Source organism: Oncorhynchus keta, chromosome 23 (assembly GCF_023373465.1).
Source record: "Oncorhynchus keta strain PuntledgeMale-10-30-2019 chromosome 23, Oket_V2, whole genome shotgun sequence".
NCBI classification, from domain to species: Eukaryota; Metazoa; Chordata; class Actinopteri; order Salmoniformes; family Salmonidae; genus Oncorhynchus; species Oncorhynchus keta.
The window spans coordinates 4,716,785-4,744,436 of NC_068443.1; the positions used below are offsets into that span (position 1 = coordinate 4,716,785).

The 27,652-nt window shown below is 41.8% G+C and overlaps 1 protein-coding gene and 2 long non-coding RNA genes across 10 annotated transcripts in view; 1 reads left to right on the plus strand and 2 right to left on the minus strand.

Annotated features, from left to right (window-relative positions):
- The window catches only part of vipr1a (vasoactive intestinal peptide receptor 1a), a 137,250-nt gene that overhangs the window by 37,563 nt on the left and 72,035 nt on the right, over positions 1-27,652 (minus strand). For both annotated transcript variants that reach the window (XM_052475994.1, XM_052475995.1), the window contains exons 4-6: positions 23,439-23,551; positions 16,510-16,607; positions 1,119-1,248 (exon numbers count right to left, since the gene is read on the minus strand). In XM_052475994.1, the coding sequence (XP_052331954.1) occupies positions 1,119-1,248; positions 16,510-16,607; positions 23,439-23,551 (341 nt within the window). The remainder of the gene's footprint in view (positions 1-1,118; positions 1,249-16,509; positions 16,608-23,438; positions 23,552-27,652) is intronic.
- LOC127910902 (uncharacterized) lies at positions 3,645-5,605 on the plus strand. The gene is made up of 3 exons (XR_008076703.1): positions 3,645-4,047; positions 4,212-4,252; positions 4,704-5,605. It is a non-coding gene; the product is annotated as an uncharacterized LOC127910902 (long non-coding RNA).
- LOC127910901 (uncharacterized) lies at positions 24,614-26,569 on the minus strand. 7 transcript variants are annotated; one of them, XR_008076699.1, is made up of 3 exons: positions 26,346-26,569; positions 26,052-26,156; positions 24,614-25,148 (listed from the first exon to the last, which is right to left on the minus strand). It is a non-coding gene; the product is annotated as an uncharacterized LOC127910901 (long non-coding RNA). The 7 variants fall into 7 exon arrangements; XR_008076696.1 differs by having other exon boundaries at positions 26,052-26,177; XR_008076700.1 differs by having other exon boundaries at positions 26,052-26,198.

Here is a 27,652-nt window from a genome sequence, read left to right on the forward strand (position 1 = left end):
TAGCCCCTCCCTCTAAACAAGTGTTTACATTCTAGCCCCTCCCTCTAAACAAGTGTTTACATTCTAGCCCCTCCCTCTAAACAAGTGTTTACATTCTAGCCCCTCCCTCTAAACAAGTGTTTACACTCTAGCCCCTCCCTCTAAACAAGTGTTTACAATCTAGCCCCTCCCTCTAAACAAGTGTTTACATTCTAGCCCCTCCCTCTAAACAAGTGTTTACATTCTAGCCCCTCCCTCTAAACAAGTGTTTACATTCTAGCCCCTCCCTCTAAACAAGTGTTTACATTCTAGCCCCTCCCTCTAAACAAGTGTTTACATTCTAGCCCCTCCCTCTAAACAAGTGTTTACATTCTAGCCCCTCCCTCTAAACAAGTGTTTACATTCTAGCCCCTCCCTCTAAACAAGTGTTTACATTCTAGCCCCTCCCTCTAAACAAGTGTTTACATTCTAGCCCCTCCCTCTAAACAAGTGTTTACATTCTAGCCCCTCCCTCTAAACAAGTGTTTACATTTTAGCCCCTCCCTCTAAACAAGTGTTTACATTCTAGCCCCTCCCTCTAAACAAGTGTTTACATTCTAGCCCCTCCCTCTAAACAAGTGTTTACATTCTAGCCCCTCGCTCTAAACAAGTGTTTACATTCTAGCCCCTCCCTCTAAACAAGTGTTTACATCTAGCCCCTCCCTCTAAACAAGTGTTTACATTCTAGCCCCTCCCTCTAAACAAGTGTTTACATTCTAGCCCTTCCCGCTAAACAAGTGTTTACATTCTAGCCCCTCCCTCTAAACAAGTGTTTACATTCTAGCCCCTCCCTCTAAACAAGTGTTTACATTCTAGCCCCTCCCTCTAAACAAGTGTTTACATTCTAGCCCCTCCCTCTAAACAAGTGTTTACATTCTAGCCCCTCCCTCTAAACAAGTGTTTACATTCTAGCCCCTCCCTCTAAACAAGTGTTTACATTCTAGCCCCTCCCTCTAAACAAGGTGAAGCATTCTGTACTTACTCAGGGTACGTAGACTACTTTCAGGTATTTAAGTTGAGCAGCTTAAGTATTAGACATGTACACATTTGACCCAGGTCTCTATGGTAACATGTAGCACAACAAAACAACATGGACTCACAGTTTCAGGTTGACAGTCGGACTCCCCGACCTCGTATAAAACCACATCTTTGATGAAGACGGCAATGGCTTTCAGTATGAACGCCACAAACAGGTTCATGTGGATGTAGTTTCTGGTGCAGTGCAACTTCCTGTTGAACGTTACAAAATATACATATCAGTTTATAGCAGTTATAATCACATTTATTTGATCATGTTATCCTATTTTATTTCCTTTTAAATGTATTACAGGACTACATTTTTGACAACTAATCTGACCTACCAAGGAAAAAAGGGCAATAACTGCTCATTTGGTCGAAAATTAGTTAATGTCATTTTTTTTTTGATACATTAAATACATGCTTAATCATGTGGACAAGTATCCTGCCTCTATTGAATTGTATTTTTTGGAGAAAATGGGAGGTCATGTTAGCCAGTAACTGTATAAAGTTACTGTGTGAAACCAAGGTAAATAAAAAGCCATTCCTCTCAGTTAAACGCTATGAGCAGTTACTGCATTTTTGCTTGGTTGGACAGTATAGTACTACCACCGTGACCAAACATTTCCCAAACCAAGGTATTAAAGGCATTATTTGATAATGCAGCATGTCCGTAATGCTTCTCCTCCTGTTCTTTGTGTCTTCGGTAGTACACGAATGGAATACCACCTCTGAGTAACATTACCCAAACCACTTATTATATTATATTATATTATATTGTACATTTGATGATACTTTGTCCTGTTTATCCCCTTCAATACTACCACTGTGACTAACATTTCCCAGACTTAAGTCTTCATGATAGCAAATATTGTATTGCAGATCGGGGTTAAAATAATCAGAGCCTCTAACAGAAGTAACGATCAGATTGGGGTTAAAATGATCAGAGCCTCTAACAGAAGTGATGATCAGATTGGGGTTAAAATGATCAGAGCCTCTAACAGAAGTGATGATCAGATTGGGGTTAAAATGATCAGAGCCTCTAACAGAAGTGATGATCAGATTGAGGTTAAAATGATCAGAGCCTCTAACAGAAGTGATGATCAGATTGAGGTTAAAATGATCAGAGCATAGTGGGTGTAATAGTGTGGTGACAAACAAGGCAGCTTCCCCTGTTGTCAGAGTATTGTGTCACAATGTGTACTGTATATAAAAAAACACTGTGTTCTGTACACCTGTGATGCTCGGACTCTCCAAACTGTTGCTCAGGCCAGAAATATGCTAGTTAGTGGCCTCTGCCATCGCATCGTAAGACCGCTTGGAGTAAACACATCACACACTGTTTACCAAGACACACACACACACACACACACACACACACACACACACACACACACACACACACACACACACACACACACACACACACACACACACACACACACACACACACACACACACACAGTTAAATGAAGTGTGTGATGCTTTAAAAGGCCTACTGGCCAGGCCACTTAACATTTAATTAATGATCAGAACTCTGTCATTCTCTATCTTCCTCTCCCCCCCTCCTCTTACCCTTCCTCTCACCCCTCCTCTCACCCTTCCTCTCAATGTGTGAGTGTCTTTGTGCGTGTACCACAGGATCACTTACAGTAGTGAAGTTTATGACAGGATATGTCCTTTTGTTAAGCACTCCAGTGTGTTTGAGAGATGGTGCAACGCCACATTATGGCATTTAGAAAACCTGTTCTATCCAGGTGTCTTAGTGTTAAATGGGGTGTAGAATATGCCATAAAATCCTCATCAAACTGACCGAAAGGACATACTGTGCAATGCAGCCTGTGTCGGAGAGGCAGGGGGTATCGGCACAAAGCTTGAATGAGCTAGCTGTAAGTGATTCTTCTGCATAACGTGCCATAACTAAGGGATAAACACACCCGTTCTGTACATTAATAATGGACGATGCAAGGTAATGTAGAGAACGGAGGTGTTTATCCCGCTTATACTACAGTAATGTAGAGAACAGAGGTGTTTATCCCATTTATACCACAGTAATGTAGAGAACAGAGGTGTTTATCCCATTTATAGTACAGTAATGTAGAGAACGGAGGTGTTTATCCCATTTATACTACAGTAATGTAGAGAACAGAGGTGTTTATCCCATTTATACTACAGTAATGTAGAGAACAGAGGTGTTTATCCCATTTATACTACAGTAATGTAGAGAACAGAGGTGTTTATCCCATTTATACTACAGTAATGTAGAGAACAGAGGTGTTTATCCCATTTATAGTACAGTAATGTAGAGAACAGAGGTGTTTATCCCATTTATACTACAGTAATGTAGAGAACAGAGGTGTTTATCCCATTTATACCACAGTAATGTAGAGAACGGAGGTGTTTATCCCATTTATACCACAGTAATGTAGAGAACAGAGGTGTTTATCCCATTTATACCACAGTAATGTAGAGAACAGAGGTGTTTATCCCATTTATACCACAGTAATGTAGAGAACAGAGGTGTTTATCCCATTTATACCACAGTAATGTAGAGAACAGAGGTGTTTATCCCATTTATACCACAGTAATGTAGAGAACAGAGGTGTTTATCCCATTTATAGTACAGTAATGTAGAGAACTGAGGTGTTTATCCTGCTTATACCACAGTAATGTAGAGAACGGAGGTGTTTATCCTGCTTATACCACAGTAATGTAGAGAACTGAGGTGTTTATCCTGCTTATACCACAGTAATGTAGAGAACAGAGGTGTTTATCCCATTTATAGTACAGTAATGTAGAGAACAGAGGTGTTTATCCCATTTATAGTACAGTAATGTAGAGAACAGAGGTGTTTATCCCATTTATACTACAGTAATGTAGAGAACAGAGGTGTTTATCCCATTTATACTACAGTAATGTAGAGAACAGAGGTGTTTATCCCATTTATACCACAGTAATGTAGAGAACAGAGGTGTTTATCCCATTTATACTACAGTAATGTAGAGAACAGAGGTGTTTATCCCATTTATACTACAGTAATGTAGAGAACAGAGGTATTTATCCCATTTATAGTACAGTAATGTAGAGAACAGAGGTGTTTATCCCATTTATAGTACAGTAATGTAGAGAACGGAGGTGTTTATCCCGCTTATACTACAGTAATGTAGAGAACAGAGGTGTTTATCCCATTTATACCACAGTAATGTAGAGAACAGAGGTGTTTATCCCATTTATAGTACAGTAATGTAGAGAACAGAGGTGTTTATCCCATTTATACTACAGTAATGTAGAGAACAGAGGTGTTTATCCCATTTATACTACAGTAATGTAGAGAACAGAGGTGTTTATCCCATTTATACCACAGTAATGTAGAGAACAGAGGTGTTTATCCCATTTATACTACAGTAATGTAGAGAACAGAGGTGTTTATCCCATTTATACCACAGTAATGTAGAGAACAGAGGTGTTTATCCCATTTATACTACAGTAATGTAGAGAACAGAGGTGTTTATCCCATTTATACTACAGTAATGTAGAGAACAGAGGTGTTTATCCCATTTATACCACAGTAATGTAGAGAACAGAGGTGTTTATCCCATTTATACTACAGTAATGTAGAGAACGGAGGTGTTTATCCCATTTATACCACAGTAATGTAGAGAACACAGGTGTTTATCCCATTTATAGTACAGTAATATACCACAGTTGCCAAAGAAAACAATACTAACATTTGTTTGTTGATGGTTTCATTTATATAAGGAAATTCATGCTTTCTCATATTTTGGTTGTTAGAGACGTGACCCTCTGATATTTATAGACGTGACCCAGCCTTCAGTTCGCTTAGTTTGATATTTATGGACGTGACCCAGTACTTAGTTTGATATTTATAGACGTGACCCAGTCATTATTCTGATATTTATAGACGTGACCCAGTCATTATTCTGATATCTATAGACGTGACCCAGTCATTATTCTGATATTTATAGACGTGACCCAGTCATTATTCTGATATCTATAGACGTGACCCAGTCATTATTCTGATATTTATAGACGTGACCCAGTCATTATTCTGATATTTATAGACGTGACCCAGTCATTATTCTGATATTTATAGACGTGACCCAGTCATTATTCTGATATCTATAGACGTGACCCAGTCATTATTCTGATATCTATAGACGTGACCCAGTCATTATTCTGATATTTATAGACGTGACCCAGTCATTATTCTGATATTTATAGACGTGACCCAGTCATTATTCTGATATTTATAGACGTGACCCAGTCATTATTCTGATATTTATAGACGTGACCCAGTCATTATTCTGATATTTATAGACGTGACCCAGTCATTATTCTGATATCTATAGACGTGACCCAGTCATTATTCTGATATTTATAGACGTGACCCAGTCATTATTCTGATATTTATAGACGTGACCCAGTCATTATTCTGATATTTATAGACGTGACCCAGTCATTAGTTTGATATTTATAGACGTGACCCAGTCATTATTCTGATATTTATAGACGTGACCCAGTCATTATTCTGATATTTATAGACGTGACCCAGTCATTATTCTGATATCTATAGACGTGACCCAGTCATTAGTTTGATATTTATAGACGTGACCCAGTCATTATTCTGATATTTATAGACGTGACCCAGTCATTATTCTGATATCTATAGACGTGACCCAGTCATTATTCTGATATCTATAGACGTGACCCGGTCATTATTCTGATATCTATAGACGTGACCCAGTCATTATTCTGATATTTATAGACGTGACCCAGTCATTATTCTGATATTTATAGACGTGACCCAGTCATTATTCTGATATTTATAGACGTGACCCAGTCATTAGTTTGATATTTATAGACGTGACCCAGTCATTATTCTGATATTTATAGACGTGACCCAGTCATTATTCTGATATTTATAGACGTGACCCAGTCATTATTCTGATATTTATAGACGTGACCCAGTCATTATTCTGATATTTATAGACGTGACCCAGTCATTATTCTGATATTTATAGACGTGACCCAGTCATTATTCTGATATCTATAGACGTGACCCAGTCATTATTCTGATATTTATAGACGTGACCCAGTCATTATTCTGATATTTATAGACGTGACCCGGTCATTATTCTGATATCTATAGACGTGACCCAGTCATTATTCTGATATTTATAGACGTGACCCAGTCATTATTCTGATATCTATAGACGTGACCCAGTCATTATTCTGATATCTATAGACGTGACCCAGTCATTATTCTGATATTTATAGACGTGACCCAGTCATTATTCTGATACTTATAGACGTGACCCAGTCATTATTCTGATATCTATAGACGTGACCCAGTCATTATTCTGATATCTATAGACGTGACCCAGTCATTATTCTGATATCTATAGACGTGACCCAGTCATTATTCTGAAATCTATAGACGTGACCCAGTCATTAGTCTGATATTTATAGACGTGACCCAGTCATTAGTCTGATATTTATAGACGTGACCCAGTCATTATTCTGATATCTATAGACGTGACCCAGTCATTATTCTGATATTTATAGACGTGACCCAGTCATTAGTCTGATATTTATAGACGTGACCCAGTCATTATTCTGATATCTATAGACGTGACCCAGTCATTATTCTGATATTTATAGACATGACCCAGTCATTATTCTGATATTTATAGACGTGACCCAGTCATTATTCTGATATTTATAGACGTGACCCAGTCATTATTCTGATATTTATAGACGTGACCCAGTCATTATTCTGATATTTATAGACGTGGCCCAGTCATTATTCTGATATTTATAGACATGACCCGGTCATTATTCTGATATTTATAGACGTGACCCAGTCATTATTCTGATATTTATAGACGTGACCCAGTCATTATTCTGATATTTATAGACGTGACCCAGTCATTATTCTGATATTTATAGACGTGACCCAGTCATTATTCTGATATTTATAGACGTGACCCAGTCATTATTCTGATATTTATAGACGTGACCCAGTCATTATTCTGATATTTATAGACGTGACCCAGTCATTATTCTGATATCTATAGACGTGACCCAGTCATTATTCTGATATTTATAGACGTGACCCAGTCATTATTCTGATATTTATAGACGTGACCCAGTCATTATTCTGATATTTATAGACGTGACCCAGTCATTATTCTGATATCTATAGACGTGACCCAGTCATTATTCTGATATCTATAGACGTGACCCAGTCATTATTCTGATATTTATAGACGTGACCCAGTCATTATTCTGATATCTATAGACGTGACCCAGTCATTAGTCTGATATTTATAGACGTGACCCAGTCATTAGTCTGATATTTATAGACGTGACCCAGTCATTATTCTGATATCTATAGACGTGACCCAGTCATTATTCTGATATTTATAGACGTGACCCAGTCATTAGTCTGATATTTATAGACGTGACCCAGTCATTATTCTGATATCTATAGACGTGACCCAGTCATTATTCTGATATTTATAGACGTGACCCAGTCATTATTCTGATATTTATAGACGTGACCCAGTCATTATTCTGATATTTATAGACGTGACCCAGTCATTATTCTGATATTTATAGACGTGACCCAGTCATTATTCTGATATTTATAGACGTGACCCAGTCATTATTCTGATATTTATAGACGTGACCCAGTCATTATTCTGATATTTATAGACGTGACCCAGTCATTATTCTGATATTTATAGACGTGACCCAGTCATTATTCTGATATTTATAGACGTGACCCAGTCATTATTCTGATATTTATAGACGTGACCCAGTCATTATTCTGATATTTATAGACGTGACCCGGTCATTATTCTGATATTTATAGACGTGACCCAGTCATTATTCTGATATTTATAGAGGTGACCCAGTCATTATTCTGATATTTATAGACGTGACCCAGTCATTATTCTGATATCTATAGACGTGACCCAGTCATTATTCTGATATTTATAGACGTGACCCAGTCATTATTCTGATATTTATAGATGTGACCCAGTCATTATTCTGATATTTATAGACGTGACCCAGTCATTATTCTGATATTTATAGACGTGACCCAGTCATTATTCTGATATCTATAGACGTGACCCAGTCATTATTCTGATATTTATAGACGTGACCCAGTCATTATTCTGATATTTATAGACGTGACCCAGTCATTATTCTGATATTTATAGATGTGACCCAGTCATTATTCTGATATTTATAGACGTGACCCAGTCATTATTCTGATATTTATAGACGTGACCCAGTCATTATTCTGATATTTATAGACGTGACCCAGTCATTATTCTGATATCTATAGACGTGACCCAGTCATTATTCTGATATTTATAGACGTGACCCAGTCATTATTCTGATATTTATAGACGTGACCCAGTCATTATTCTGATATTTATAGACGTGACCCAGTCATTATTCTGATATTTATAGACGTGACCCAGTCATTATTCTGATATCTATAGACGTGACCCAGTCATTATTCTGATATTTATAGATGTGACCCAGTCATTATTCTGATATTTATAGACGTGACCCAGTCATTATTCTGATATTTATAGACGTGACCCAGTCATTATTCTGATATTTATAGACGTGACCCAGTCATTATTCTGATATTTATAGACGTGACCCAGTCATTATTCTGATATTTATAGACGTGACCCAGTCATTATTCTGATATTTATAGACGTGACCCAGTCATTATTCTGATATTTATAGACGTGACCCAGTCATTATTCTGATATTTATAGACGTGACCCAGTCATTATTCTGATATCTATAGACGTGACCCAGTCATTATTCTGATATTTATAGACGTGACCCAGTCATTATTCTGATATCTATAGACGTGGCCCAGTCATTATTCTGATATTTATAGACGTGACCCGGTCATTATTCTGATATTTATAGACGTGACCCAGTCATTATTCTGATATCTATAGACGTGACCCAGTCATTATTCTGATATTTATAGACGTGACCCAGTACTCAGTTTGATATTTATAGAAGTGACCCGGTCATTATTCTGATATCTATAGACGTGACCCAGTCATTATTCTGATATCTATAGACGTGACCCAGTCATTATTCTGATATTTATAGACGTGACCCAGTCATTATTCTGATATCTATAGACGTGGCCCAGTCATTATTCTGATATTTATAGACGTGACCCGGTCATTATTCTGATATTTATAGACGTGACCCAGTCATTATTCTGATATCTATAGACGTGACCCAGTCATTATTCTGATATTTATAGACGTGACCCAGTCATTATTCTGATATCTATAGACGTGACCCAGTCATTAGTTTGATATTTATAGACGTGACCCAGTCATTATTCTGATATTTATAGACGTGACCCAGTCATTATTCTGATATTTATAGAAGTGACCCAGTCATTATTCTGATATTTATAGACGTGACCCAGTACTCAGTTTGATATTTATAGAAGTGACCCATTGGTTAGTTTAATTAGTTCAATAATTATGGACGTGACCCAATAATTTGTTCTTTATGTTCTGTTGCAATTTTCACTGGCAATGTTCTTATCCCTCGCATGCTAGCTAGCTAGCTACAGCTAATACAGCTACGACCTCTGCAGACAGAATAACAGCAATGTAGCTGTTTTCTATTGACAGTCATTTGGAAACATCCATGACAATGAGCTGATGATGCCCTATTTAGACTGGCCCAGGTAGAATGAGGTGACCAGATTTCTGAAATGAAAACCGGGGACATTTCCAGTTCAGTGGTCAATATATCATTAAAATATCCAATGTTATTATCTATTATATATAATATCAATATATCATTAAAATATCCAATGTTATTATCTATTATATATAATATCAATATATCATTAAAATATCCAATGTTATTATCTATTATATATAATGTCAATATATCATTAAAATATCCAATGTTATTATCTATTATATATAATATCAATATATCATTAAAATATCCAATGTTATTATCTATTATATATAATATCAATACATCCAATGTTATTATCTATTATATATAATATCAATACATCCAATGTTATTATCTATTATATATCATATCAATACATCCAATGTTATTATCTATTATATATAATATCAATACATCCAATGTTATTATCTATTATATATCATATCAATACATCCAATGTTATTATCTATGAAAAATAAAAGGGGAACAATTCCGGTTTCATGTATTTAGTCCAACAGGCCCACTGTGATAGAGAAAACACCTATACTACAGAAACACTACAGACAAGACAGAACTGTCCGATCTGAACAGCTATTCAGTGGTCCTGGTAGTCTGGGTAGAATAAGAACAGAAGCTGAGCAAAATTGAAAAAACAGACAATAGTATATGTGAAATACTTAACATAATAAATAAATAAGATGCTGATGAGATTGGTAACTACATAATATACTTATACCACCCTAATCTGTATATTTCTCAGAAGAATGTATCTTCTTCAGGATTGCTCTGTCTTTGGCCAGCTTCTCCATGAACTCCTGGCAGGGGAGGTTGAAGTTTGTCTTCACAATAAGCATGGCCTTGATGGTAGAAACAGGGAACCTATTTCTTGCTGCTGTCCATAGAGCATTCATTTGGGAGAACACTCTCTCGACTGGTGCATTACTTCCAGGTAAGCACATGACAACAGACGCTAATCTAGCCAGGTTAGTGTGTGGGATGTCGTTCTCTTTGAAGTGGGTAACCACCGTGCTCCATATCTGACTAAACGGTGTCTCAGATGTTTTCCATTCTTCATGCGATCCCCCTTTAGAAACGCTTGCAGGCCAGTAACCTCTTCACACAATGCATCCTCATTGATGGTCACATTGGGGCATTTTTCCTGCAGTGTGCCTGCTGCCTTCTGGATCTCTTCATGCTGTGGTTGCCTTTTTAAAAGGAGACAATGTGAATCTTTTAGTGTGCTTTCCCCAATGCTTGCAAGTAGTTCACAGCCGTAGTGAAGAACGATTGGGATGTTTTGAGAAAGCTGTCTTTAGACATGACTCCATTGTCCTCCAGCTCTCTCAGAAGTCCTCTGACCAAAACGGGAATGAAGTTGTCATCACGTCTTGCAGTCAATTCTGCCTCAACGTTTCTCAGAATTGCAGCGGACTCCACAGCACAGCGGTCCTGGCATTCAAGCATATTGATCGTGTCACTGAATACGGTCAGGTTTCCATGGACAAAGGCCAGCCAAAGTTCAGTCAGTGGATCTTCAAACATTGCTCGCAGGACAACAGGGCATTTGTCTTCAGAAAGAAAAAAGCATTTCAAATGGCACCTTTTCAGCACTCTTTCTAGAGCAGGGAGCAGGGACAGCCAGCGAACATTACTGTGTCCTCAAATGTTATGTTACTCCTGGCCAACAAACTCACAAAGCCCTTCAGTCTTTCTACTCTGACGGTGAAAATATCCACATATCTTTGTGAGCAGGTACTCAACATCAAGAGGAATCCTATCCAAAGCTGTTCTGGCCGTGTTATGAATGATGTGGGCAGGACAAGCCAATCACCTCCTGCTACAGAGCATTTTTAACGTTGGTATGGACATTGACCCTCCCCAGGCTATTCAGTCCTCCAAAGTTGGTATTTGTGTTGTCGGCAGAGAATGTTTTCCAGGTTTTGGGATGACCACCAGGACCTCAGCTGCAATCTCCTCTGCTGTTTCTCCTTTCAATTCAACTAAATCAAGCAGTTTTGTTTCCACAGTGTTTCCACCATATATCTGACCATATCTGACTACTACTGGCAGCAGCTTTACATGTCCATGATTGGACACATCAATGGACAGGGACACAAATTCAACCTGGTCTAGGTCCTGTGTTACCAAAGTGCTGGTGGTGCCATGGTGCTAACACGTTACTCACTATGGTGTCACATTTTGTCCTAGCACGTGATGCTAACACGTTACTCACTATGGTGTCACATTTTGTCCTAGCACGTGATGCTAACACGTTACTCACTATGGCGTCACATTTTGTCCTCGCACGTGATGCTAACACGTTACTCACTATGGCGTCACATTTTGTCCTAGCACGTGATGCTAACACGTTACTCACTATGGCTTCACATTTTGTCCTAGCACGTGATGCTAACACGTTACTCACTATGGCGTCACATTTTGTCCTGGGACGTGATGCTAACACGTTACTCACTATGGCTTCACATTTTGTCCTAGCATGTGATGCTAACACGTTACTCACTATGGCTTCACATTTTGTCCTAGCACGTGATGCTAACACGTTACTCACTATGGCTTCACATTTTGTCCTAGCACGTGATGCTAACACGTTACTCACTATGGCTTCACATTTTGTCCTCGCACGTGATGCTAACACGTTACTCACTATGGCGTCACATTTTGTCCTAGCACGTGATGCTAACACGTTACTCACTATGGCATCACATTTCGTCCTAGCACATGATGCTAACACGTTACTCACTATTGCATCACATTTTGTCCTAGCACGTGATGCTAACACGTTACTCACTATGGCGTCACATTTTGTCCTGTGACGTGATGCTAACACGTTACTCACTATGGCTTCACATTTTGTCCTAGCATGTGATGCTAACACGTTACTCACTATGGCTTCACATTTTGTCCTAGCACATGTAAACTTCAGCTCATAAAGCTTTCGTGTCAGTTGTGTTGTGCAGTCCATAGATCTGTAACTATGATTGTGTCACATAGTGTGGTATGCAAAGACACCCCTCCTGCACAGCTAAACCTTATTCTTCTTGGGAAGGCTCTACCTTCTTGAAGAATGTGGTGACAGAGGGCAAACCAACACGGCCAATCAGAGAGGCTTTAAGCTTTTTTGTCTGCTGATGTTCTACCACTGCCGTTCTTCTCCGGCAGCCAATAGAAAGAGAGGAATTACAAAAGGTGCAGAGTGAACCATTCTATCGTCTTGACCTGAGCGTATAAATGGAAATTCTCTCATCATGTTTTTCATAAAGTGCATTTCCGTTTCTTGGAAAGAGTCATTGTATCTCCTCTGTCTGCTCTTCTTCGCTCTCCTTGTGTCACTCTTCTTACTCTCAAATTTTTCTTCTCCTCCAATCTTTCTCTTCCTCTTTTCTTCACTCGTCTTCCTTTCCTTCTCTTCACCTTTCCACCTCACTCTTCTACACTTATTATAATGCTAGTAGAGTAGGGGCCTGAGGACACACAACTTATTATAATGCCAGTAGAGTAGGGGCCTGAGGACACACAACTTATTATAATGCCAGTAGAGTAGGGGCCTGAGGACACACAACTTATTATAATGCTAGTAGAGTAGGGGCCTGAGGACACACAACTTATTATAATGCCAGTAGAGTAGGGGCCTGAGGACACACAACTTATTATAATGCCAGTAGAGTAGGGGCCTGAGGACACACAACTTATTATAATGCCAGTAGAGTAGGGGCCTGAGGACACACAACTTATTATAATGCCAGTAGAGTAGGGGCCTGAGGACACACAACTTATTATAATGCCAGTAGAGTAGGGGCCTGAGGACACACAACTTATTATAATGCCAGTAGATTAGGGGCCTGAGGACACACAACTTATTATAATGCCAGTAGAGTAGGGGCCTGAGGACACACAACTTATTATAATGCCAGTAGAGTAGGGGCCTGAGGACACACAACTTATTATAATGCCAGTAGAGTAGGGGCCTGAGGACACACAACTTATTATAATGCCAGTAGAGTAGGGGCCTGAGGACACACAACTTATTATAATGCCAGTAGAGTAGGGGCCTGAGGACACACAACTTATTATAATGCCAGTAGAGTAGGGGCCTGAGGACACAACTTATTATAATGCCAGTAGATTACTTATTATAATGCCAGTAGATTAGGGGCCTGAGGACACACAACTTATTATAATGCCAGTAGATTAGGGGCCTGAGGACACACAACTTATTATAATGCCAGTAGAGTAGGGGCCTGAGGACACACAACTTATTATAATGCCAGTAGATTAGGGGCCTGAGGACACACAACTTATTATAATGCCAGTAGAGTAGGGGCCTGAGGACACACAACTTATTATAATGCCAGTAGAGTAGGGGCCTGAGGACACACAACTTATTATAATGCCAGTAGATTAGGGGCCTGAGGACACACAACTTATTATAATGCCAGTAGATTAGGGGCCTGAGGCACAACTTATTATAATGCCAGTAGAGTAGGGGCCTGAGGACACAACTTATTATAATGCTAGTAGAGTAGGGGCCTGAGGACACACAACTTATTATAATGCCAGTAGATTAGGGGCCTGAGGACACACAACTTATTATAATGCCAGTAGATTAGGGGCCTGAGGACACACAACTTATTATAATGCCAGTAGATTAGGGGCCTGAGGACACATGACTTATTATAATGCCAGTAGAGTAGGGGCCTGAGGACACACAACTTATTATAATGCCAGTAGATTAGGGGCCTGAGGACACACAACTTATTATAAATAGGGGCCTGAGGACCATGACTTATTATAATGCCAGTAGAGTAGGGGCCTGAGGACACACAACTTATTATAATGCCAGTAGAGTAGGGGCCTGAGGACACACAACTTATTATAATGCCAGTAGAGTAGGGGCCTGAGGACACACAACTTATTATAATGCCAGTAGAGTAGGGGCCTGAGGACACACAACTTATTATAATGCTAGTAGAGTAGGGGCCTGAGGACACACAACTTATTATAATGCCAGTAGAGTAGGGGCCTGAGGACACACAACTTATTATAATGCCAGTAGAGTAGGGGCCTGAGGACACACAACTTATTATAATGCCAGTAGAGTAGGGGCCTGAGGACACATGACTTATTATAATGCTAGTAGATTAGGGGCCTGAGGACACACAACTTATTATAATGCCAGTAGAGTAGGGGCCTGAGGACACACAACTTATTATAATGCCAGTAGAGTAGGGGCCTGAGGACACACAACTTATTATAATGCCAGTAGAGTAGGGGCCTGAGGACACACAACTTATTATAATGCCAGTAGAGTAGGGGCCTGAGGACACACAACTTATTATAATGCCAGTAGAGTAGGGGCCTGAGGACACATGACTTATTATAATGCCAGTAGAGTAGGGGCCTGAGGACACACAACTTATTATAATGCCAGTAGATTAGGGGCCTGAGGACACACACTCAATGTGTTGGGAAATATGTTGTGAATGTATTGTAATGTTTTAAAAGTTGAATAGCCATAATAAATACAAAATACAAACACTGGTCATTGAGAGGAGATCGCATTGCATATCAAAACACTAAGCTAAAAGCTAGCAAAATAGTTTGTGCTAGCAAACCTGCCAATATGACAACTGAATTCAAAAACAGCTGGTCAAACTAGAAACATGTGGGAGGATTTGACAGCATTGCGCCACTAAACTAGAAACATGGGAGGATTTGACAGCATTGCGCCACTAAACTAGAAACATGGGAGGATTTGACAGCATTGTGCCACTAAACTAGAAACATGGGAGGATTTGACAGCATAGTGCCACTAAACTAGAAACATGGGAGGATTTGACAGCATTGTGCCACTAAACTAGAAACATGGGAGGATTTGACAGCATAGTGCCACTAAACTAGAAACATGGGAGGATTTGACAGCATTGTGCCACTAAACTAGAAACATGGGAGGATTTGACAGCATAGTGCCACTAAACTAGAAACATGGGAGGATTTGACAGCATTGTGCCACTAAACTAGAAACATGAGGGAGGATTTGACAGCATTGCGCCACTAAACTAGAAACATGAGGGAGGATTTGACAGCATTAAGCCAAAACTAGAAACTAGAAACTAAATGAAACATGGGAGGATTAGACAGCATTGCGCCACTAAACTAGAAACATGTGGGAGGATTTGACAGCATTGTGCCACTAAACTAGAAACATGGGAGGATTTGACAGCATAGTGCCACTAAACTAGAAACATGGGAGGATTTGACAGCATTGCGCCACTAAACTACAAACATGAGGGAGGATTTGACAGCATAGCAACACTAAACTAGAAACATGGGAGGATTTGACAGCACAGCGCCACTTGCGTCATGACTGCAACAGTAGAGACCAGAGAAATTGATGTTCATCTCTCACCACGTTAATGTCATCAGATACTTTTTTTTTTTAAAGGAAGAATCATACGAAAGGTATTGACAACACATTGATAGGCAATACTATACATGTTTTAAAAATAGTACAGATTTAAAAGAAAAACATTAGTCTTAAATCGCAAACCACCGTGACTAAAATATGCAGAGGAAAAACATCCTTAGAGTCTTTGTTGTTCCATAAGTAAACACCCCCACGCTGTTCTCGATAAGCTTTCGAGCAGCTGGTGATGTAAGCACAGTAAAGAATCCTACCTAAAAGTGCAGAGTAGGACGATAGCGATAGTGAGGGAGATGAGAGAGAGACTGTGTCCGATAGTGTAGCCTACTTTCACTGCCCAGTAGAACTCCTCCTGAGAGAAACACACAAGTAGACACATTAAAACATGTTACTGCTCACACAGTTCAAAGCTAAAAAAAATAATAAACAATAACAAAGAGGGCCAACCCACCTCTGTTTTGGTAAAAAGCTGAAAGATGGGCCTGGATAAAAGTAACCACTCTCAAATTCATAGACAGAGCTATGGAAGCAAAGACTGATCACCCATGGTCATACAGTACAAAATGATCTATTTTTATCAACAAGTTTATATTTTAGGTTCTGATGGGGTACGACAGTTGAACTAAGCTCATATTCTTCAAGAATCAAGTTTTATTCTTCAAGAATCAAGTTTTATTCTTCAAGAATCAAGTTTTATTCTTCAAGAATCAAGTTTTATTCTTCAAGAATCAATGCATGTATACGTTAAAAAAATTATCTAGCAATAAGCATGATTTATGTTAATTTGTATTTAACCTTTATTTAACTAGGCAAGTCAAGTAAGAGCAAATTCTTACGACGCTGGGCCAATTGCAAACCCGGACGACGCTGGGCCAATTGCAAACCCGGACGACGCTGGGCCAATTGCAAACCCGGACGACGCTGGGCCAATTGTGCGCCGCCCTGTGGGGCTCCCAATCACGGCCGGTGGTGATACCGCCTGGAATCGAACCAGGGACTGTAGTGACACCTCTAGCACTGAGATGGAGTGCCTCTTAGACCGCTGCGCCACTCGGGAGTCCGAAATTCTAGATTTTACACATTGGCAAATCTATAATGGTCGAGCACTATCCTCCGACAATTACTTTTCTTTCTGATGTAATTCTAATTTCTGGATAAGGCTTAAAATACAGGATACATTCTAGTTACGATTGTGGAAAACACAAGGCCCTAATAATGGTACCCTATTCCATACTGTAGTCCACTACTTTAGACCAGGCCCATAGGGCACCCTATTCCATACTGTAGTCCACTACTTTAGACCAGGCCCATAGGGCACCCTATTCCATACTGTAGTCCACTACTTTAGACCAGGCCCATAGGGCACCCTATTCCATACTGTAGTCCACTACTTTAGACCAGGCCCATAGGGCACCCTATTCCATACTGTAGTCCACTACTTTAGACCAGGCCCATAGGGCACCCTATTCCATACTGTAGTCCACTACTTTAGACCAGGCCCATAGGACACCCTATTCCATACTGTAGTCCACTACTTTAGACCAGGCCCATAGGGCACCCTATTCCATACTGTAGTCCACTACTTTAGACCAGGCCCATAGGGCACCCTATTCCATACTGTAGTCCACTACTTTAGACCAGGCCCATAGGGCACCCTATTCCATACTGTAGTCCACTACTTTAGACCAGGCCCATAGGGCACCCTATTCCATACTGTAGTCCACTACTTTAGACCAGGCCCATAGGACACCCTATTCCATACTGTAGTCCACTACTTTAGACCAGGCCCATAGGGCACCCTATTCCATACTGTAGTCCACTACTTTAGACCAGGCCCATAGGGCACCCTATTCCATACTGTAGTCCACTACTTTAGACCAGGCCCATAGGGCACCCTATTCCATACTGTAGTCCACTACTTTAGACCAGGCCCATAGGGCACCCTATTCCATACTGTAGTCCACTACTTTAGACCAGGCCCATAGGGCACCCTATTCCATACTGTAGTCCACTACTTTTTAGACCAGGCCCATAGGGCACCCTATTCCATACTGTAGTCCACTACTTTAGACCAAGGGCACCCTATTCCATACTGTAGTCCACTACTTTAGACCAGGGGCACCCTATTCCATACTGGGCAGGTCCCCTATTCCATACTGTAGTCCACTACTTTAGACCAGGTCCATAGGGCACCCTATTCCATACTGTAGTCCACTACTTTAGACCAGGTCCATAGGGCACCCTATTCCATACTGTAGTCCACTACTTTAGACCAGGTCCATAGGGCACCCTATTCCATACTGTAGTCCACTACTTTAGACCAGGCCCATAGGGCACCCTATTCCATACTGTAGTCCACTACTTTAGACCAGGCCCATAGGGCACCCTATTCCATACTGTAGTCCACTACTTTAGACCAGGGCCCATAGGGCACCCTATTCCATACTGTAGTCCACTACTTTAGACCAGGCCCATAGGGCACCCTATTCCATACTGTAGTCCACTACTTTAGACCAGGCCCATAGGGCACCCTATTCCATACTGTAGTCCACTACTTTAGACCAGGTCCATAGGGCACCCTATTCCATACTGTAGTCCACTACTTTAGACCAGGTCCATAGGGACACCCTATTCCATACTGTAGTCCACTACTTTAGACCAGGCCCATAGGGCACCCTATTCCATACTGTAGTCCACTACCAGGCCCATAGGGCACCCTATTCCATACTGTAGTCCACTACTTTAGACCAGGCCCATAGGGCACCCTATTCCATACTGTAGTCCACTACTTTAGACCAGGCCCATAGGGCACCCTATTCCATACTGTAGTCCACTACTTTAGACCAGGCCCATAGGGCACCCTATTCCATACTGTAGTCCACTACTTTAGACCAGGCCCATAGGGCACCCTATTCCATACTGTAGTCCACTACTTTAGACCAGGTCCATAGGGCACCCTATTCCATACTGTAGTCCACTACTTTAGACCAGGCCCATAGGGCACCCTATTCCATACTGTAGTCCACTACTTTAGACCACCAGGGCACCCTATTCCATACTGTAGTCCACTACTTTAGACCAGGCCCATAGGGCACCCTATTCCATACTGTAGTCCACTACTTTAGACCAGGCCCATAGGGCACCCTATTCCATACTGTAGTCCACTACTTTAGACCAGGCCCATAGGGCACCCTATTCCATACTGTAGTCCACTACTTTAGACCAGGCCCATAGGGCACCCTATTCCATACTGTAGTCCACTACTTTAGACCAGGCCCATAGGGCACCCTATTCCATACTGTAGTCCACTACTTTAGACCAGGCCCATAGGGCACCCTATTCCATACTGTAGTCCACTACTTTAGACCAGGCCCATAGGGCACCCTATTCCATACTGTAGTCCACTACTTTAGACCAGGCCCATAGGGCACCCTATTCCATACTGTAGTCCACTACTTTAGACCAGGCCCATAGGGCACCCTATTCCATACTGTAGTCCACTACTTTAGACCAGGCCCATAGGGCACCCTATTCCATACTGTAGTCCACTACTTTAGACCAGGCCCATAGGGCACCCTATTCCATACTGTAGTCCACTACTTTAGACCAGGGCCCATAGGGCACCCTATTCCATACTGTAGTCCACTACTTTTAGGGCACCCTATTCCAGGTCCACCTTTAGACCAGGCCCATAGGGCACCCTATTCCATACTGTAGTCCACTACTTTAGACCAGGCCCATAGGGCACCCTATTCCATACTGTAGTCCACTACTTTAGACCAGGCCCATAGGGCACCCTATTCCATACTGTAGTCCACTACTTTAGACCAGGCCCATAGGGCACCCTATTCCATACTGTAGTCCACTACTTTAGAGGCCCATAGGGCACCCTATTCCAGGTCCCCATAGGGCACCCTATTCCATACTGTAGTCCACTACTTTAGACCAGGCCCATAGGGCACCCTATTCCATACTGTAGTCCACTACTTTAGACCACCATAGGGCACCCTATTCCATACTGTAGTCCACTACTTTAGACCATAGGGCACCCTATTCCATACTGTAGTCCACTACTTTAGACCAGGCCCATAGGGCACCCTATTCCATACTGTAGTCCACTACTTTAGACCAGGCCCATAGGGCACCCTATTCCATACTGTAGTCCACTACTTTAGACCAGGCCCATAGGGCACCCTATTCCATACTGTAGTCCACTACTTTAGACCAGGCCCATAGGGCACCCTATTCCATACTGTAGTCCACTACTTTAGACCAGGCCCATAGGGCACCCTATTCCATACTGTAGTCACTACTTTAGACCAGGCCCATAGGGCACCCTATTCCATACTGTAGTCCACTACTTTAGACCAGGCCCATAGGGCACCCTATTCCATACTGTAGTCCACTACTTTAGACCAGGCCCATAGGGCACCCTATTCCATACTGTAGTCCACTACTTTAGACCAGGCCCATAGGGCACCCTATTCCATACTGTAGTCCACTACTTTAGACCAGGCCCATAGGGCACCCTATTCCATACTGTAGTCCACTACTTTAGACCAGGCCCATAGGGCACCCTATTCCATACTGTAGTCCACTACTTTAGACCAGGCCCATAGGGCACCCTATTCCATACTGTAGTCCACTACTTTAGACCAGGCCCATAGGGCACCCTATTCCATACTGTAGTCCACTACTTTAGACCAGGCCCATAGGGCACCCTATTCCATACTGTAGTCCACTACTTTAGACCAGGCCCATAGGGCACCCTATTCCATACTGTAGTCCACTACTTTAGACCAGGCCCATAGGGCACCCTATTCCATACTGTAGTCCACTACTTTAGACCAGGCCCATAGGGCACCCTATTCCATACTGTAGGGTCCACTACTTTAGACCAGGCCCATAGGGCACCCTATTCCATACTGTAGTCCACTACTTTAGACCAGGCCCATAGGGCACCCTATTCCATACTGTAGTCCACTACTTTAGACCAGGCCCATAGGGCACCCTATTCCATACTGTAGTCCACTACTTTAGACCAGGCCCATAGGGCACCCTATTCCATACTGTAGTCCTGTAGTCCACTACTTTAGACCAGGCCCATAGGACACCCTATTCCATACTGTAGTCCACTACTTTAGACCAGGCCCATAGGGCACCCTATTCCATACTGTAGTCCACTACTTTAGACCAGGCCCATAGGGCACCCTATTCCATACTGTAGTCCACTACTTTAGACCAGGCCCATAGGGCACCCTATTCCATACTGTAGTCCACTACTTTAGACCAGGCCCATAGGGCACCCTATTCCATACTGTAGTCCACTACTTTAGACCAGGCCCATAGGGCACCCTATTCCATACTGTAGTCCACTACTTTAGACCAGGCCCATAGGGCACCCTATTCCATACTGTAGTCCACTACTTTAGACCAGGCCCATAGGGCACCCTATTCCATACTGTAGTCCACTACTTTAGACCAGGCCCATAGGGCACCCTATTCCATACTGTAGTCCACTACTTTAGACCAGGCCCATAGGGCACCCTATTCCATACTGTAGTCCACTACTTTAGACCAGGTCCATAGGGCACCCTATTCCATACTGTAGTCCACTACTTTAGACCAGGCCCATAGGGCACCCTATTCCATACTGTAGTCCACTACTTTAGACCAGGCCCATAGGGCACCCATTCCATACTGTAGTCCACTACTTTAGACCAGGCCCCATATTCCATGTAGTCCACTACTTTAGACCAGGCCCAGACCACCCTATTCCATACTGTAGTCCACTACTTTAGACCCCAGGGCACCCTATTCCATACTGTAGTCCACTACTTTAGACCAGGCCCATAGGGCACCCTATTCCATACTGTAGTCCACTACTTTAGACCAGGACCAGGCCCATAGGGCACCCTATTCCATACTGTAGTCCACTACTTTAGACCAGGCCCATAGGGCACCCTATTCCATACTGTAGTCCACTACTTTAGACCATAGGGCCCATAGGGCACCCTATTCCATACTGTAGTCCACTACTTTAGACCAGGCCCATAGGGCACCCTATTCCATACTGTAGTCCACTACTTTAGACCAGGTCCATAGGACACCCTATTCCATACTGTAGTCCACTACTTTAGACCAGGCCCATAGGGACACCCTATTCCATACTGTAGTCCACTACTTTAGACCAGGCCCATAGGGCACCCTATTCCATACTGTAGTCCACTACTTTAGACCAGGCCCATAGGGCACCCTATTCCATACTGTAGTCCACTACTTTAGACCAGGCCCATAGGGCACCCTATTCCATACTGTAGTCCACTACTTTAGACCAGGACACCCTATTCCATAGGGCACCCTATTCCATACTGTAGTCCACTACTTTAGACCAGGCCCATAGGACACCCTATTCCATACTGTAGTCCACTACTTTAGCACCCATAGGGCACCCTATTCCATACTGTAGTCCACTACTTTAGACCAGGTCCCATAGGGCACCCTATTCCATACTGTAGTCCACTACTTTAGACCAGGCCCATAGGGCACCCTATTCCATACTGTAGTCCACTACTTTAGACCAGGCCCATAGGGCACCCTATTCCATACTGTAGTCCACTACTTTAGACCAGGCCCATAGGGCACCCTATTCCATACTGTAGTCCACTACTTTAGACCAGGCCCATAGGGCACCCTATTCCATACTGTAGTCCACTACTTTAGACCAGGCCCATAGGGCACCCTATTCCATACTGTAGTCCACTACTTTAGACCAGGCCCATAGGGCACCCTATTCCATACTGTAGTCCACTACTTTAGACCAGGCCCATAGGGCACCCTATTCCTTACTGTAGTGGGAATTGAGTGGCATTTCAAATGTAGCCTTCATACACGCTCCTTTAGTCCAGGGAGCAACATGTCAAGTCTGTTGCTATTGTAGCTCTATGTGGCCGACTCAGTTTGAATCCAGGCTGTCTGTGCACCACCAGACCGTTTTAGCCCGCTGAGCTGAAGCCTGGGCATTAGCTCGGGGACCTAAACACTTTTTTATCGTAAAGTAAAAAGCCATTGTCTTGTTATCGCCGTGACACAAATACAAAGGTCACTGATTTATGAACGTTGGTCAATAATGATTAGAAATGTATTGATGGATCTGTAAAAAGACACTGGTTGCCATACCTACCTTGTCATCATCATCAACTTTGGTGACATTGGCGTTGTACCCACAATTCAGTGCATAGGAAGCAGGGGTAACCTCAGACCAGCCATCACTGGTGCAGGTCTTCGACAGGTTACCTAGATGACGGAGAGGACAGGTGTAACAGGTTACCTAGATGACGGAGAGGACAGGTGTAACAGGTTACCTAGATGACAAATAGGACAGGTAAACAGGTTACCTAGATGACAGAGAGGACAGGTGAAACAGGTTACCTAGACGACAAAGAGGACAGGTGTAACAGGTTACCTAGACGACAAAGAGGACAGGTGTAACAGGTTACCTAGATGACAGAGAGGACAGGTGTAACAGGTTACCTAGACGACAAAGAGGACAGGTGTAACAGGTTACCTAGATGACAGAGAGGACAGGTGTAACAGGTTACCTAGATGACAAAGAGGACAGGTGAAAAGGTTACCTAGACAACAGAGCGGACAGTTATAACAGGTTACCTAGACGACAGAGAGGACAGGTATTCAATATTGTTACTGTAATTTATTTACAGTACCAATAATGCTACTGTAGTCATTTTACAGTAACATACTGTTCCTGTAGAGACTTATTTGCATATTTCCCAGTGCCTTGCCTTTAAAATGAATTGTAGAGTTACCACCCATGACTGTTTTTGTTAGTGACAGAGACATAGCTGTTGCATTCATCCTTGTTCAGTCTTGTGGCCAAGTGAGATTGTAAGAGAATAAGTTGTCATTCAAATTAAATTATGGCAGAATTTATCGGGACCCCACCCCAAATCTAATGACAACTAATAAAATCTGTAAATTTCTATTTTTACATCAACAAATAACCTTCAATTAATTACATTTTCATCTCTTACCAAAATTCAAGAAACCAATAAATAAACGTACTCAATAAAATAACTTTTTTTTAAAAATGATCTTTCTCTAAAACTTTTGTGTATTGTCCCGAATCCCCAAACTGACAAGGTAAAAATCTGTTGTTCTTCCCCTGAACAGGTAGTTAACCCACTGTTCCCCAGGCGCCAATGATGTGCATGTCGAATAAGGCAGCCCCCCCCCCTCCCCACATTTATTTTGGCGACCTCACTGCAGTTCCTCCCCTGACATTGAATATCACTGTAACGGCGTTCGTCTGTCGAAAGAGAGTCGGACCAAAATGCGGCATGGTGGTTACTCATGTTCTTTAATACAAATAATGACGATACATGAAATAAACTAAATATACAAAAACAACAAACGAAACGTGAAAACCTATTACAGCCTATTTAGTGAAAGCAAACACAGAGACAGGAACAATCACCCACGAAATACACAGTGAAACCCAGGCTACCTAAATATGGTTCCCAATCAGAGACAACAAGAATCACCTGACTCTGATTGAGAACCGCCTCAGGCAGCCGATCCTAATCTAGACACCCCTACTCAGCCGCAATCCCAATACCTACTAAACCCCAATACAAAAACACACCACAAAATAAACCCATGTCACACCCTGGCTTGACCAAATAAATAACGAAAACACAAAATACTAAGACCAAGGCGTGACAATCACTGCTTTAACACAATACGTATTTCATAAGACCTTATAGTTTTACTCTTATACAGTGGTCTGAAACTCTTATACAGTGGTCTGAACCTCTTATACAGTGGTCTGAAACTCTTATACAGTGGTCTGAACCTCTTATACAGTGGTCTTAACCTCTTATACAGTACTGAAACTCTTATACTGTGGCTGGGCTCCTGCCTGAACTCCATTAAACCTCTACAACTATCCAGAACGTGGTCTGCCCGTCTGGTGTTCAACCTCTTATACAGTTCTGAAACTCACAGTGGTCTGAAACCCCGCTCCTCCTTATACAGTGGTCTGAACCTCCAGTGGTCTGAACCTCTTATACAGTGGTCTGAACCTCTTATCCGTGGTCAAACCATGGTGGTCTGCTCTTATACGGGTCTGAAACTCTTATACAGTGGGAAACTCATACAGCGGTCTGAAACTCTTATACAGGCCCTTATACAGTGGTCTTAACCTCTTATACAGTGGCACTCTTATCAGTGGTCCACCTCTTATACAGTGGTCTGAACCTCCTACCAGTGGGAACCTCTTATACAGTTCCCGCTCAGCCCAGTGGTCAAAACTCTTATACAGTGGTCTGAACCCATACAGTGGTGGAACAAACTCTTATACAGTGGTCTGAAACTCTTATACAGTGGTCTGAACTCTTATACAGTGGTCACCTTATACAGTGGAAACCTGAAGTGGTCTGAACCTCTTACAGTGGGAAACCTTATACAGTGGTCTGAAACTCTTATACAGTGGTCTGAACCTCTAATACAGTGGTCTCACCTCTTATACAGTGGTCTGAAACTCTTATACAAGGTTTAGATGCAGTGGTCTGTTCCACTGGTTGTCATAGGTGTTTGAACCTCTTATACAGTGGTCTGAACTCTTATACAGTGGTCTGAACCTCTTATACAGTGGTCTGAACCTCTTATACAGTGGTGACCTCTTAAATGTTAAACTCTTATAAGTGGTCTGAAACTCTTATACAGTGGTCTGAAACTCTTATACAGTGGTCTGAAACTCTTATACAGTGGTCTGAACCTCTTATACAGTGGTCTGAAACTCTTATACAGTGGTCTGAAACTCTTATACAGTGGTCTGAACCTCTTATACAGTGGTCTGAACCTCTTATACAGTGGTCTGAAACTCTTATACAGTGGTCTGAAACTCTTATACAGTGGTCTGAAACTCTTATACAGTGGTCTGAAACTCTTATACAGTGGTCTGAACCTCTTATACAGTGGTCTGAAACTCTTATACAGTGGTCTGAAACTCTTATACAGTGGTCTGAACCTCTTATACAGTGGTCTTAACCTCTTATACAGTGGTCTGAACCTCTTATACAGTGGTCTGAACCTCTTATACAGTGGTCTGAAACTCTTATACAGTGGTCTGAACCTCTTATACAGTGGTCTGAACCTCTTATACAGTGGTCTGAACCTCTTATACAGTGGTCTGAACCTCTTATACAGTGGTCTGAAACTCTTATACAGTGGTCTGAAACTCTTATACAGTGGTCTGAACCTCTTATACAGTGGTCTGAAACTCTTATACAGTGGTCTGAAACTCTTATACAGTGGTCTGGACGTCCTGGAACAATCATCCGACTGTGAATTCTGGAAAACCTGGGAGTTTCCAGAATTTTGCAACCTTAGCTAGTTATGTTATTTATCTTTGTGTAGCATGAGATGAATTAATCAATCAAAACACAGACATGAAAAACAGTTGTTAAACAATCTACCTGTATTATAGCATGCAGGGAACTTTGATAAAGGATTACAATTGTTTTACAGTTAACTGACTGCCAGTATGTTACCGTAAACAAAACAGTTTTACGGTTACCAATGTTGTTACTGTAATCCATTGATGGTACCATTACTGTTATTGTAATCTATTGTAACATGTGGGGGAGGGGGATAGTTGTTTGAATTCAGGCTAAGTGATGTTGCAATTCACCACATTTTTGGGGGGCCAGTGTTTTACATGTAGCTCATATTATGCTTGTGCTTGGTTTACGTTTAACAATTGATGATGATTTATTTGGTTGATGTGCCTTTTCCTAACGATATATGTTTTTTAAGTGTAGGTAACAGAAGGTACAGTCATTTACAGGTGATCTCCAAAACCAAAACAATACGTTTTCATATGTTCAGCTCAATCAAGTTCAAATACAATAGTTCAACAGAGCCCAACTCTGACATTTGTTTTTCAAAATGTTTTTTTTGTTAAGCTTTTTTCTCTATTATGCTATCTTCTACCCCCTTCTATACCCCCACTCTACCCCCTAATCTTTTTCCCCCACTCTACCCCCTAATCTTCTTCCCCCACTCTACCCCCTAATCCTCTTCCCCCACTCTACTCCCCCAATCTTCTACCCCCTTCTCTACCCCTTCTCTACCCCATTCTTTACCCCCACTCCACCCCCTTCTCTACCCTCTTCTCTACCCCCTCCCTCTACTCTACCCTCCTCTACCCCACTCTATCCCCTCTACCCACACTCTATCCCCCCTCTACCCCCTCTCTATCCCCTTCTCTACCCCCACTCTACCCCCCTACCCCCCTCTACCCCCTTCTCTACCCCCTCCCCCAATCTTCAAAGCAATCAAACCAAGTGTTGAGAAATCTCTTCTGCCTTCCCACTC